General features: G+C 37.4%; 1 protein-coding gene across 2 annotated transcripts; it reads left to right on the top strand.

The window, feature by feature from the left end:
- Positions 1-1,997: 1,997 nt before the first annotated feature.
- On the top strand, positions 1,998-15,642 carry LOC121406827 (monocarboxylate transporter 14-like). Of its 2 annotated transcripts, XM_041597704.1 has the most exons (5): positions 3,014-3,818; positions 4,337-4,612; positions 5,617-5,757; positions 13,378-14,283; positions 14,783-15,642. In XM_041597704.1, the coding sequence occupies exons 2-5, from the start codon at positions 4,594-4,596 to the stop codon at positions 14,920-14,922; spliced, it is 1,206 nt and encodes a 401-aa protein (XP_041453638.1). In that variant the 5' UTR covers positions 3,014-3,818; positions 4,337-4,593; the 3' UTR covers positions 14,923-15,642. The 2 variants fall into 2 exon arrangements, with proteins under 2 accessions (XP_041453632.1, XP_041453638.1); XM_041597698.1 differs by lacking the exon at positions 4,337-4,612 and having other exon boundaries at positions 1,998-3,106.
- The last annotated feature ends 249 nt before the right edge of the window (positions 15,643-15,891 follow it).

Raw genomic sequence — 15,891 nt, 5'->3', positions numbered from 1 at the left:
TGGAATTGGAAAAGTTATCATAAAATCATATTTGAGGAGTTGAAGAAACAACATTAGCCAATGTCAAGGAATAGAAAATTGGATACCGTCAGCCCCCCCCCCCCCACCTCGCCTAGTTCGTTTTAAAGGTCAAGTCCACCTCAGAAAAATGTTGATTTGAATCAATAGAGAAAAATCAGACAAGCACAATGCTGAAAATTTCATCAAAATCGGATGTAAAATAAAGTCATGATATTTCAAAGTTTCGCTTATTTTTGACAAAATAGTTATATGAACAAGCCAGTTACATCCAAATGAGAGTTGATGATGTCACTCACTCACTATTTCTTTTGTTTTTTATTGTTTGTATTATACAATATTTCAATTTTACAAATTTGACGATTAGGACCTCCTTGCCTGAAGCACAAAATGTTAAAGTAATAAAATTCCACGTGTTCAGGGAGGAGCGAAACTTCATTTCACATGACAATGACGAGAAAATAGAAGTATTTCATATAATAAAATACAAAAGAAATAGTGAGTGAGTGATGTCATCAGTTCCTCATTTGCATACCGACCGAGATGTGTATATAACTGTTTTGTGAAATAAAGTGAAACTTTAAAATGTCATAACTTTCTTATTTTACATCCGATTTTGATGAAATTTTCAGTGTTGTGCTTGTTTAATTTTTCTCTTTCTATTCAAATCAAGTTTTTGTTGGTGTTAAGGAGAGACAGAGTGAGCACAAGGTTTTGAGGGAGTATCGTATCATTACAGAGTTCTTGGGTAAGGATAATCTGTCCACAAGCTACCAGATCATGTCAATGGCATTAATGAACCTCATTTTACATCATCACAATAGGCCTGTAATGGGATGCGATAGCATATTATCGTAATGCGCATTCCTTCCCGTCCTTAATGATACTGTATAGGATATATGACTTTTTCATGATATCATTTACAACATTTACAGGCTATTAACTACTTCCTTTGAATAACTCTCAAAAAGGACTGGGGGCCTTGATGCTCCCCCCCCCCCCCCATCAACACTTCGTGCGATATTTCCAAAAACGCAAAGAAATAGCGCCGCAAAATTTTTGATGTTTTTCCTTGTCTCAAATTCTCGACATACGGGTAGAGCATCGCGACGCCACGTGACTTTTTACGAGACAATGGCATGCCGAAAATGGCACATACATGTATTTATACTCTATTGGAGATGAAATTCATGAAAGGGTGATCATTTTCGTTCTAATTGATCTGCTTGATTAATTTAGGGTTTAATTTGATTGTAAAATGGTCTGTAATAATTTCCATTGGAAAAAAAAGAAAAAAAGATTAAAAAACAATGAAATACATAAGAAATTCGAAAATTTATAGAAATACATAAGGAAAAAATTGGCTTTCGCAATTTTTTGTTGTTGAAACCTTCGAATTAGATTACAAAGATAAAATTTGAAAAAAAAGGAAGAAATACTGGCTTGCAGTTTATGTAGTAAAGAATGTGCATGCCAAATCTCGGCGCAATCGCGTGAAAGGCGGCCGAGCTAGACCAAGCCCCCACCAGACCTCAATACATCTCCGAAATAGACCAGTCCTTTTATAGGGTTGACTTTGTCACTATATTAACAGTCAACCTTTAATTGAACGTGTACATCGAACATACAAAGGTGTCTCATAGCCTTGATATGATACATGATCTCACTTGTTCACTGCAACCACACTGTCTGTTGGAAATCTACATCTAGGTCTATGCAGTATACAACGTACGTTTAAAAATCTTCAAAATATCACCTTTGTAACCAAAACTACTCGTTAATTTTACATACAGTTACAATTTATTCTTCACTAACTTTGTGATCATTGATGTATTCACCATAGCGATCAAAACATGAATTATATGAACTATATTTTTGTGTAGTTCCTCTATTAGTGGAAAGTAAAATTGCAAAAAAATTGTTATTCAATAATTCCTGTTTTCAAGTTAGGAAAAAAAAATCAATTGACTTAAGAGCTAAGTTACATGATAAATAGTTAAATAGAAACTGACAGTGCACGTGTAGGTCCGTGTTGCTGACGTGTTGGTCCGTGTTGACGACGTGCTCTGCCGGCATGGTCCGTGTAGATCTGTGTGAAGATGCCGTGTTTACAGTCATCAACGCTCAATCCGGGGCAAAACGATCCCGGGCCTCCCCGGATCATGCCGGCATTGCCGTGTTGATCCGTGTCTATACGTGACTGGGGCTTACGTTGCTGTATTTAGTAGCTATAAGCTTTCGATTGGTATATGATTTGTCAATTTCATTTTGGGGTCTGGTATCGGCGTTTAAGAATTCGTCTCCGTCGCGTACGTTGTGAAATCTCCCAATATTATATGGCAGTTTTTCGACATAGACTGCATATTACATAGTCTATTACATAGACTGCTCTTTTTGATACGGTAGTCTTCTTTCTCCTTATCCCCTTTCCCGCTCATTTTTCAATATTCGAAAATATCACAGGTGGGAGGTCGTCACATGGCCCTCCCCTGTATCACCGGGCCTGGCCGAATGTAGCAAAATCAACTCAACTTGCTTTGCGCATTCGATATGATATTTATTTCATCGCAAGCAAACGTCTTTTTTATGCATACCCACGAAGATCGATTTGTACAATAGAGGCTATATGGCATTTCAATTGGAGGTCACTGGAGTGTCATTATCATGCGGCCATCCCGTATTGTGTGCTGAAACGATAAGACATGATGTAAGCAGTCAATTCTTATCGTAAGCACACATATAGGCCCTTCCTGGTATACGGTGTACACACAAAGATTTGGCTTGTTCACTAGCAAATCTTTTTCCAATTTTGAAGGTGAAAAAAAATAATTACTGAAAATGGCGTTAAGAACGCGGCCCGATCATGCCGGTCGAGAACGGGCTGATGGTGACGAGATGCCCGGTGACACTCCATCAGATCCCCAGCGTTATCTAGTTTTGCTGGCAACATTTTTCTTCCTATTTCTTGAAGCTGGTATTATCAAATCATTTGGAGTTCTTCTCTCACCCATGGTTTATCAGCTTGACAGCAACTTTGCAACCGTCGGTGTGATATCTTCTTTACCATGGACTGTGGAATATATATGCGGTTAAGTTGCAAAATCATTTTACTCAATTTTGTCTAAAATCTGGGTCACTCTCCAAGCACTAGTTAGAGACTGGTGATTGGAGGGGGTAATTAAATTATCTACATTTTCCCCGATCTGCTTCTCGAAGAGTTAAAAGAAGGCTGAAGGATCGTTTTGCCTAAATAAGTGATGCGAGCGCGAATTGATTTTTTTATGCACTGACCTGATAATGTGACATTTAATTCAAGCATTCAGGTAAGAATACATACATGTATATCTTCAAAAATATAATGCGAGCGCGAAGCAAAATGATAAGTTTATTGGCATTATATGCTAATACGCGACTGTGGTAATAATCATAGTATTCTGCTTTATATGGCGCTTATAGAACGGAATGAAGCCCCTCACAGATATAATTATTAGCCGGTCAACGGATCCTGGCATTCCCACAAGAGTTTCAGACTTTATTACCAGGCAAACTACATAGGTTTTCGCATTTATACCGGGTACCCATCTAACACCTGGGTGGAGAGTGGCAAAGCGTGGATTGGCGCCTTGCCAAAAGATGCTAGGCCGCGTTGGAATTCAAAAACATGATGAATCTACTGATGAGTTCGCAAGGAGAGATTAAGAATTGCTTTGTATGTATTCATGAACGGGATAAGTCGATCTCTAAGCATAAATCACGAGAAAACGGAAGGAAAGGAGATAAGAATAAGAGAGATGAGTAAGGTCGTGTTTATGCTTCCGCTTTTCAGGCCAGAATCAGCGTTTCCAAACGTGGTTAGTCCAAAACACGGTTGCGTCCATGCTTACTTTCATTTAAACGCTGTTTCAAAACGCCGATCGTAAACTCACAAAAAGGTCCCGGGGAAAAAGGTGCGTTTGTAAACGTCGTTTGACCAGTATCAGGCTTTCTGGGGAAGCATAAACACAACCGCGATCGTAAACGTGTTTAAATGACGTCATTTGTTACATGCTTCCGGTGAGATGAAAATCCGCGGGCAATACAGTCGTATTGCTCCTTGCTTATCTCCACGTAATAACAACAATCGGAAAAAAAACTTTCGAAAAAAGGCGCGCCCAATTTGACCTCGCTTTACAATGCGAAGCCAGCTGGAGATCATGATATGCTCTGAAAAGTTAAGCATAAACAGCACTCTCAGAACCACGTTTACGATCGGCGTTTTGAATCGACGTTTGAAATCGCTGATTCTGTCCTCGCAATGGAAGCATAAACACACCCTAAGAGAAGTGAAGTGGAGGGAAAGAGGCTTATGTTCCCATTTCGATCTGCTTCGGTCTTCTTTTTTTGTTTGTTTATATACCCATCCTGTTCATTTTGTGCATGCCAAACGTTCCCTTTTCCTTTTACATTATTCGTGTTGCAGGTCTGAGATGCATTCTTCGAAACCATGAAAAGGATGCATAAAATGTCTCGTTTTCAGGTCTGAGTATCACAAATTTCCAGCTCGCTCTCCGTGTTCACATCATTTGAGAGTGAGATATGCTCTATCCTCTTCATGGTACTTAAATATCAAATGTTCAGGTTAATCTTATTAAAAAATTCAGTTCGAACTTTTTCAAATAAAACAAATTGTGTGCTTCTGAAGATACTCATATTTACCAAGGTCAACTCATCCTTACCAAGGTTAGAAAATGCTATGTTCTTAGGTCGAGATCTGCAGACATTCAACTCCCTTTTCGCACTCTCATGTTTAGTGCGATAAGCTTCCTATTCAGTTTTTATAAAGACAAAAAAGCTACATTATGAAAGTTGGTTTTCTTCATAAACAACTTCATGGATTATTGGAAAAAAGTAACAATCAAAGCAGGGCTCTCAATTTTTCAATAGGAGTGCTGGTGTTGGTTTGGGGGAAAAAAATCAAACCCTCCCCCTCACAAAAAAAAGGTTTCACTCTTAAAATGAGGGTCATGTTGGTTCAAGTTTTACTTTTTAGTGTCTATCAATCAGGTTTCATCTATAGGGGTGCTGCATATGGTGTATAGCACCCCAGCACTCCCGCTTCCAAGGTGTAGAGGTTCGACATAACTCCAAAGTGTCCCACAGAGTGTTAAAGTAACAAGGTGTTGTAGAGTGGTGAACTAACACTGTAAATTCAACACCGAAGCAAAATGACTCTCGTGGTCCTGCCTCGGTTAACATAAAGGCCCGTCATGCCCGTATTCTGAAGTCGGGTTTGATTTAAACTCTGGTTTAACTATGGAAAGCCAGTTGTTAAATAAATCTATAACAGTAGAGATTCAATGTATTAGCTCATGTTGACTCCCAAAACATTAACTGCCTGGGAAGGATAAGTATGACAGGTGTCTTTACCATTAAATAATCACTGAAGAGCACAGTAAACATGAGAAGCATTCACTGTAAACAAAATTTTGAAACGTTTGGCTTCCCATAATTTTAGCAAAGAGTCGGACCATGGTCTAAGTTAAACCCGACTTCAGAATTGGGTTTTGTTGTGTACACACTCTAAATGGCAATATTTATGTGATTTATTTTCCTTTACAGCGGTTATTGTAAAGCCTCTGACCAATCACATCGAACTACACAAGATATCATCTGCTGGCGGACTGATTGCTGGTGTTTCCTTAACAACATCGTCTTTCGCTCGTACAACCTCGACTCTAGGAATTCTCTTCTTTCTATTTGGTAAATACAATACTCATTGAAATATGAAAGGGAACTTTTTTTTAATTGCCATGACAAGCGTTAATTCTAAAATCAGCGGCGGTAGCAGCAAGATCAAAATCCTATACCAGGTTTCATTACTATATGAATATAAATATCATATAAATATAAAACAAGTGAAACGCCTCTGGCAGTCTCGCCTGCATTACGCGATTTGATATATACCAGCAGTGCTGACTTCGAAAACAGCTATTGAATAGTTATTATTCATAAAAGAAAACAGTCATATGATAGATAATAAAAAATACTATGTACATTTACCCAACATGACCTTTGACCATGACCATGTGACCTCAGACATGTGCAAAACAACTCGATTACCCTTACATGTATGTCTCTATTTCATAAACTACATGTGTTGATCCATAAACTTTTTAAGTTATGATGCCAATTCAACATTTACCCGCAACATGGCCACAGTTAATTGCCTCTAAATGAACTTTGATTTTGGTCATGTAATCTGAAACAAGCACAAGATATATCATATTCAGGGATATATGATTACTCTTATGTCTCAGGTTTCCATGAACTAGATTTATAAGTTTTTAAAGTTATGATGACAATTCCACAAAATACCCCCAACATTATCAAAGTTAGTTGACCCTAAATGACCTTTGACCTTGTTCATGTGATCTGAAAATCGCACAAGGTGTTCAGGGATATATAATTGCTCTTATATCTAAGTTTAATCAACTTGATCCCTAAAAATTTAAAGTTATGATGTCGATTTCACAACTACCCACAACATGGTCAAAGTTTGTTGACCCTAAGTGACCTTTGACTTTATTCATGTGACCTAAAACTTAAGCAGGATCTTTAATGATACACTACCACACTTATGTCCAAGTTTCATGAACTAGGTCCATACAATTTCGAAGTTATGACGACATTTTAAAAACTTAACCTTGGTGAAGATTTCGATATTGATTCCCCAACAAGGCCAACATGGTCTAAGTTCATTGACCCTAAATGACCTTTGACCTTGGTCATGTAACCTGAAACTCGGGCAGGATTTTTAACAATACTTGATTACATGTATGTCCAAGTTTCATGAACTAGGTCTATATACTTTCTAAGTTATGATGACATTTAAAAACTTTAAAAACCTTGGTTAAGATTTCAATGTTGACGCCGCCGCCGTCGGAAAAGCGGCGCCTATACAGTGCGTATCAAAACAAAGTTTACACTTTGAAAAAAATCCTGTAAACTTATATATTTGTAATATCCTGAAGATTTTTCCACATTTTAACATTGGTACAAATCCATTTACATAGGCGGATCCAGCTTTTGGCGAAAGGAGGGGCGCACTGCCGAGCGGCGCACATATTTTTGCACTTACCGGCGCCATAAAAGAAAATATTGAAAAAGGGGTAAAGTCTGACCCTGTCAAATATTCCTTTCAAAATGTAGGATAATATCTCCGAGGGGAGGGCAAGACTCGAACATATTTTTGAAAAAAAATAACGGACCGAGCTATACAAGTATTTGGTGCACATCTCACATTTGCACATTTTTCATAGTTTTCATGAAATGTTAAGGAAAAAATGTGTTTTCACAAAAGCTGATCGGGAATTTGCCCCCCCCCCCCCTTCCTGTATACAACCATTCCCTGAAGTCCACTTATACAACAAAAATATACATCAATTTATACATTTAATCTTTCTAAAACATTACAATGTATATAGAGAGATTGAAAAACTTATTCAAGAAAGAAACAAGCAAATGTAACACAAATTCTACTTCGTAAGCCTAATTGTTCAGAATCATGTATAGTAGACTTGTTAAGAGGTTGAACGCTGCATTTTTTAGTACAAATGTCCCACTTGGCACAAATGTTCCTTGAGTCAAAAGAAAAAGATTCATCCAAAGAGACACGCTGTATCTATGCAAATAAGCAAGTAATTTGCATAAATTTGCATATTATGTCGATATAGGAAAAACAAGTCATTCAGAATAAATATTTCACCAGAACTGCCCTAAAATTGGAAATAAAGACTTAGGGTAAGACAGGGAAGAAAACTGTTATAAAATAATTGGGCTATCCTTGTTTATTATTACCTAATTTACATAAATTATGCAAATTATAATTTTAAAAAGAGTATTTTTTCAAGAATCCTGAACTGTTTTATAAATAACGGAAATTAATACGAAATGTCAACATTCTACATGAAAGAGAATATATTAGCGAAAACATCGATATGTTTCATAACAGTATTAGTGTCTTAATTTGCTTAGAAAGAGGGCAAATATGTCAAAATGTATGACGTGATATTGCGCTAAAACGAGACCAAAACAACCTCTATGTCACAGTCACACTCACGAATCGGACAATAAAGCGATCAATGGTATGTCATTCGAGATAACACAATCTCAACACAATAGCTTCCATCGGCTTCTCGTATCGCTTTTGTTGGTGTGTCTGCCACATCGTAATCTGTGATACATACGGGCAAAATGCATTTCGGTATCGGTAAAACACTATTAATTTTGTTTTATTTGTTTCTCTTGGAAAATTTACAGGAGACATTGCTTTGCAGGTTACTGCTTAAATGAAGCTCTGGCACATGAATCATGACGAATGTACCCTACCTCAATCCATATTTTAACTTTGTTAAAATATATATCTTTTGGAGACCCCAAAGTGGCAAAACTATATCTCCCCGGCATTCCCGCTACTTTACAAAACCAGTTTGACTTGTATTATCTACTTGGAAAACACAGATGTATGAGACATCAGACAACATGATTCCTGAAAAAAAATATTTTTGTTTATTTAAGCTAACGGGAGCCTTTCGAATTTACCCCATCCCCTCTCCGTATTTCGACTTTAAATACAAAAAATATCTTGTTTTAAAGCCATCGGCAAGGCAAATTGCGTTTTTTTGTTATAATAAAGCAACTTTTATATCTATATCTTTACATTCATCATTATTGATATTATTATAATAATTATTATTAATATTATTATTGTTATTATAATTATTATTAATATTATTATTATTATTATTATTATTGCTATTATTGTTCGGCCGTTTGTAATAGTGCTCTAGCACAGTAAAGGCTATAACCCAGCAGGAGCATGCCTAGGATACCCTTTCCCTTTTTGGTTTTATGTATTAAAAAATAGTTTATTGTCTTTAGAACTCTTAAAAGATTACTTTTGTTTGTATTGATACCTTGGAATAGATTGAGGAGAAAATACTCTTCAACTGACATGTAGAGGAGCTGTGGTAAATTGAAGAACAGCCACACGGCCCTTTATTGATTCCACTCTATAATGAACTTAAATATTTTGAGAGCCCAATCGGAAGAAAGATACATTTCTACTCAGTGGCGTACCGTGGGCCACGGCATTGGGGGGGGGCACCAGCAAAAAATCGAGTCACTTAGGGAGCGCGCGAAGCGCGCTAAGTTTTTAGGTATACTGACCTAATAGAAACATTTTAAGGACATGCAGTGCTATTAAACGGATATGTATCTCACTGATTGAATAATGCGAGCGCGAAGCGAGAGCTGAAATTTTTTGATATTCAGACCTAAAAAGGGACATTATAAGCAATTTTTTTTGTAATCATGATATTTACCTGCCTCGCTATACAATGCGAAGCGCGAGCTGAAATTTTTGTATATATTGACCCAAAATGGGGAATATATTTTAGGAATGCATTAAGATTATACATATCTCAGCAAAGTCATCTAATGCTAGTACCAACCTTTGCTGATTTTGTTAGAATTACATATAAACACATTAAGCATTTTTTGGAGACATGGTAATCATGATTATCATACGCATCTCACTAATCAAATACTGCAAGCGCGAAGCGCGAGCTGAAAATTTTGGAAATTCAGACCTAAAGAGGGGCATTCTAAGTTTTGTTTGTTTGCAGGAATTCACTAAGACTGTACGTATTTCATTAATCAAATGATGCGAGCGCTTCGCGCTCGCTGAAAATTTTTGATATTGAGATCAGAAAACTAGACATTTTAAGGACTGATTTTAGAAATTCATTGAAGAGTAGACATCTCACCAAACAACTAATGCGAACGTTAGCACGGACAGGAAATGTTTTATATTAGACCTTAAATAGGGAAATCAATTTAAGTAGTCATAAAAAGAACAAATGTCACTACATGAAAAAATTATGACTCGAATTGCGAGGTAATGTATTTGGTGTACAGTATTGATTTGAAAACAGGAGGTTTTAGTACATCAGGATTATTTATTTACTCTATTTACTCTTTAAACGGTCTATGCGAGCACCAGGAACAATAAAGTCATAGGCCCTGTGAGCAAATAATGTTTCATAAAGTTTGAAAAAAATGCTTTTTCATGTAATATAACAATTATAATATAACATTTATAATGAACATAATTTCTTCTTTCCCCACTACGTTTCTCTTCCTTTCTCCCGCTTTTTCTCCCTTTCCCCCTTTTTTTTGGCCAGCCGATTGGGGGGCACGTGCCCCCCATGCCCCCCGTAGTTACGCCACTGTTTCTACTACACACAGTAAAGCCTCTTTGCGTTCTCCTCTTGAAAAAAAAAAACATAGAAGGCATTGTTTTATTTCTCATAATATAAGTTCGTGTACGTGACGGTGGCCTGTCGAAGTTGCCAAAAACCGTTTATTTTGTTTTGACAATATATATTTAGAATATCGTCTAAATGAAGCCCTCATCTGGAAAAGGGCACTTATTAAAGGCAGCATCTACATTATATAGAGGAGGCCTTGGCACTTGGAAGAGCGGGCTGAAGCTTGTTTGATTTCTTGGGACCAAAATTTTACATTGAACCTTTTTCGTTTTTCAAATTTACATCAATAAATTTTACAGGAAATAAACAAAAAGGATTGCACTACAAAACGAATTTTTTTGGGTAACGTTTCTTTTTTTTCGTTTTGTCACATCTGCCGGAATTCCAGGGGGTGCTATCTATCGAGAATAACACACGCAGCACCCCCCGCCCCCCCCCCCCCCCTCGTCCGGAAAATCTTGCGTTGTGCTTCAGCCCCCGCTTCCAAGTACCAGGGCCTCCTCTATGTAATGTGGATGCTGCCTTTAATAAGTGCCCTTTTCCAGATGAGGGCTTCATTTAGACGATATTCTAAATATATATTGTCAAAACAAAATAAAGGGTTGGGCAACTTTGACAGGCCACCGTCATGTACACGAACTTATTTTATGAGATATAAAACAATGCCTTCTATGTTTGTTTTTTTCAAGAGGAGAAAGTAAAGAGGCTTTACTGTGTGTAGTAGAAATGTATCCTTCTCCCGAATTGTCTCTGAAAATATTTAAATTTAACATAGAGTGGAAGCAATAAAGGGGTTTGAGTATTTTAGAGCTTACGTGTGTTTTTTTTTCAATGTGCTACAGCTCTTCTACATGTGAATTGTAGAGTATTTTCTCCTCAATCTATTCCAAGATATCAATACAAACCATGGGCGGAAATCCCAGGGGGACAGGGGGGACCCCCCCTACTCAAAATAGTAGGAGGGACACAATATCAAATGTCCCCCCTACTTTTTGGGGTCTTTGGTGATGCTAAGAAATATATCACTCAAAATGGGAATAAAACGTACGTTTTGGGACGAGATGACCTTTTTTTTTAATTAATTTTTTTTTTGCTTGTCAAATATATTTTCGTGAAAATGACCTTTAATTTTAGGTAATAGCGTTTTATTTTTTTGCTTGTCAAATTTTCCAGACCCTTGTCCACCCTACCTTTTGGGAGAAATTTCCGCCCCTGATACAAAAGTAATCTTTTAAGTGTTCTAAAGACAATAAACTATTTTTTAATACATAAAACCAAAAGGGAAAAGGGTATCCTAGGCATGCTCCTGTTGGGTTATAGCCTTTACTGTGCTAGAACATTATTACAAACTGCAGAACAATAATAATAATAATAATAATAACATTAATAACATTATTAATATAGATAAATATGAAATATAGATATAAAAGTTGCTTTATTATACCAAAAACGCAACTTGCCTTGCGGGTGGTTTTTAAACACGATATATTTTTATTTAGTGTCGAAATACAGAGAGATGATGGAGTAAATACGGAGGGCTCCCGTGGACGTATAGGCTTTAATAATAAAAAAAACTATCTTCAGGAAACATGTTCACTGATGTCTCATATATCTGTCTTTTCCAAGTCGATAATACAAGTCAAACTGGTTTTGTAAAGTAGCGAGAATGCCGCGGGGGAATGCAGTTTCGCCACTTCGGGGTCTCCAAAAGACATATATTTTAACAAAGTTAAAATATGGATTGATGTGGGCTACATTCGTCATGATTCATGTGCCAGAGCTTCATTTAAGCAGTAACCTGCAAAGCAATGTCTCCTGTAAATTTCCAAGAGAAACCAATTAGAAACAAATAAAACAAAATTAATAGTGTTTTACCGATACCGAAATACATTTTGCCCGTATGTATCACAGATTACGGTGTGGCAGACACACCAACAAAAGCGATACGAGAAGCCGATGGAAGCTATTGTGTTGAGATTGTGTTATCTCGAATGACATACCATTGATCGCTTTATTGATTCGTGAGTGTGACTGTTATATAGAGGTTGTTTTGGTCTCGTTTTAGCGCAATATCACGTCATACATTTTGACATATTTGCCCTCTTTCTAAGCAAATTAAGACACTAATACTGTCATGAAGCATATCGATGTTTTCGCTAATATATTCTCTTTCATGTAGAATGTTGACATTTTGTATTAATTGCCGTTATTTATAAAAACAGTTCAGGATTCTTGAAAGAATACTCTGTTTTAAATTATAATTTGCATAATTTATGTAAATTAGGTAATAATAAACAAGGATATCCCAATTATTTATGACAGTTTTCTTCCCTGTCTTACACTAAGTCTTTATTTCAAATTTTAGGGCAGTTCTGTTGAAATATTTATTCTGAATTACTTGTTTTTACTATATCGACATAATATGCAAATTTATGCAAATTACTTGCTTATTTGCATAGATACAGCGTGTCTCTTTGGATGAATCTTTTTCTTTTGACTCAAGGAACATTTGTGCCAAGTGGGACATTTGTACTCAATAATGCAGCCGTAAGCCCCTTTTTTGCAGTTAACAAGTCTACTAGTATGGGTTGCACACCTGCTACCGATCAAAACGCCACAAATTCAAAGCAACAAAAGGTTGCCTTTCATATGCAAATGAGCACAACCGTATATAAGCACAGCAAACACGCTCATTCACCAGTTTTCAAAGTGACAACAAGGCTCATCCAAATCGCTTACGGGAGGGAATAAGAGCTATTATATTTGGAAGAAAAAAGTTGGGTGGGACATGATTCCTCAGATTAGGCTTGATTTCCAAACCGAAGTTGTTTTGATTGCGATTGTTAAGAATGCTACAAAGAATATTTTTACCACAAATTAGCATTCTAGGAGCTTTATTTAGTGAATTAGAGCAAAAAGTACGATTTATGCATAAATTGGCATAAAAACAGTCAAAAAAGCCTGGCCTAGTTAGGATTAATTCTTATTCTCTCACATTCCATGAACGATAAACTTGTATTATTTTCGTTTCTGCTTTTAATTCCTACAGGTATTGGTGAGAGTATGATAATAGTTCCAGCAATCATCTGTCTACATCGTCACTATAAAAATGGTTTTGCATTCGCCAGTTCCTTTGCCTTCGTGGGTTCCCTAATGGGGGTCTTCATCTTGCCCATCATAACGAATGTCTTGCTTGAGGCATACGGACCACACAATGCCCTTCTCGTTTTAGGTGGTCTTTGCCTCAACATGTTACCATTTGGTCTTCTCTTCAAATTGCCAGAGGAAATTCAAAAGAGACCACCTGCGCCGGCTTGTGAGCATCTATTGGAGGTTGCGGATACTGAAAGATGCGATTATTTTAGGAAAATGCCTGAAAACACTGATTATTTCCCCAACTCGAAAAAGAGATGCACAGATCAAAATACTGAAGCTCATGGATGTCTCACTGTCACACGAAAACGACTCATTGAAATAATGTCCGATCTGAAGACATTCATTAAGGAAGCAAAGTTTTTCCTGGCTTTCATATTGCCATGCGACATCTTTGGTACCTTCACTTTAATCGGCTTCAGCATATTCATCGTACATTTTGCCATCTCTGTCGGAATCCCTCAAACCAATGCAGTCTTTGTTGGAACTATGGGAGGTGTTGGAGGCCTGGTTGCCAGGGTGTCGGGCACTGTTATCTTACACTTTCATCCAACCTGGGTGTTTGGTCAATACCTAGTCCTCTGCTCTCTGACATCGCTGATGCTGTTTCTTCAACCCTTGAGGGCGTCTTACACCTATCTTCTTGTCTGTTCCTTCTTTTTGGGCTTTGGTCTTTATGGTAGCGTTTGCCTCACTGAAGCATTGGTGTCCAACGTCGTCAAGCCAGAAGTCTTTCCCACAACGATTTCTATCTCGTATCTTTCCAAAGGCGTCGGTTCTGTCCTGGCTGCTTATAGTTCAGGTACGTCATTTCATGGAATAGATTACCATTCGATGGTTACATAGTGAGTGTTCCATGTGTGGTATACCAATTAAAACTGTCCTGGTCGGGAAGAGATACAATGTAGAGCGGGGTGGGGTGGTCATAATACTAAAGTCTCGGGCGAGCTTAAACTAACTACATCTGAATTTGACAAGGGGGTTTGCTGCCACTTCTCTGATTTGTGAGCCAGAACACATGAGAGAGAAAGATAGACTAAGATATATTTTTAATTTGCGGACTTCGAATTTGAATCAGTTGAAATCGGCCAGTCACTAAGATCATTCAAAATATATCATTGAGTGTAATGCGTTAGAATACATGTACATTGGTTTATCGTTGATAAGAGAGAGGCATTAGAGGCTGACGCGTTTAAAATAAGACTTTTGGATAACATAAAGATATTTTATGAATCAATATCACACCCTTTTAACGAACTGTCATTCTATTTATCATTTTCGAATTTGGTTCTACTCTACAGGATTGCTGTACGATTTAACCCAATCGAATGGAATAGTCTTTTATATTCTCGGTGTCTTACAAGCGATTAATGTCGTCATCATCATCTTACTCCTAGTCACCAGGAAGCGATTGGCAAATAGCCCGACCAAACAAATATGATTAAAGAGAGATTTCTTTTTTTAACATGAGACTCTGTGAAACGTAATAAGTGACAGTGGCAGGCGAGGAACCTAGGTGCATACCTGTAGCCGGGAGCCTGCCCGGCACTTTTCCTGGACGCGGATGCGTTGCATGTCAAGTAGAGATTGACACCCCTCGCCTGAAAGCATCCACGTACACGAATAGTGTACGTGGATGCAATGCAGAACATGACTACAACCAGAAAGAAAAACAAAACTAGCACAAAGTATTGACGACAATGAGGTTGTAAGAAAGAAGACAAGAGCCTATACATCCAACTCCTGCCCGTTCTCTTTAACCATCATGCTATAAGATTACTAAGCATTTTGTCCGAAGTACCGCGATGGGCCATCTTCATTCTTGACGTCCATGAATTTCTCACCGTTGTGTAGCATTGATTCAGAAAAGCAAGATCTTGTAACAGCCCATCCAAACTATGATGACCTACTGATCTGATAGTATACAGATCAGTGGGATGACCTCGCTCGCAAGATTCAGTCATTTGTCCAGAGACTCCAGTTTGATTCGGCTACACTTTGCAATGCCTTTGACAAGATTCGTCATCATCATCTAACGTAAGCTTGAGCACTACGGTCTCTCAGGAAGCCTCTTTGTTATGGATCACAAATTTCCACCAATAAAAATTCTGACTGACATTCCTTGTGAACAGTTAGTAATACTTGATACTCCAATCAGAGGCAACAAGAAATTCCGACATCTTTAAGAAGCGAGTCGGGGATGTCATCTGAAACTAACAAAGAGGACTTCGGTGTATAATGCGGTCATTTTGGGACTAAAAAGAGCAATTACACATTTCAGCTGATATAATCCAGTTTTGTGGTTTTGTGCGACGATACTCCTTGGAGGTTGTGAAGAATAGTCAGGCCATCATTAGCATATTGTTCACCTGTATAGTAAAAGGACATTGTAATATTAGAGGAAGTTTAA

This window comes from Lytechinus variegatus, chromosome 1, assembly GCF_018143015.1.
Source record: "Lytechinus variegatus isolate NC3 chromosome 1, Lvar_3.0, whole genome shotgun sequence".
Taxonomy (NCBI): domain Eukaryota; kingdom Metazoa; phylum Echinodermata; class Echinoidea; order Temnopleuroida; family Toxopneustidae; genus Lytechinus; species Lytechinus variegatus.
This window is presented reverse-complemented; position numbering and strand designations above follow the sequence as displayed.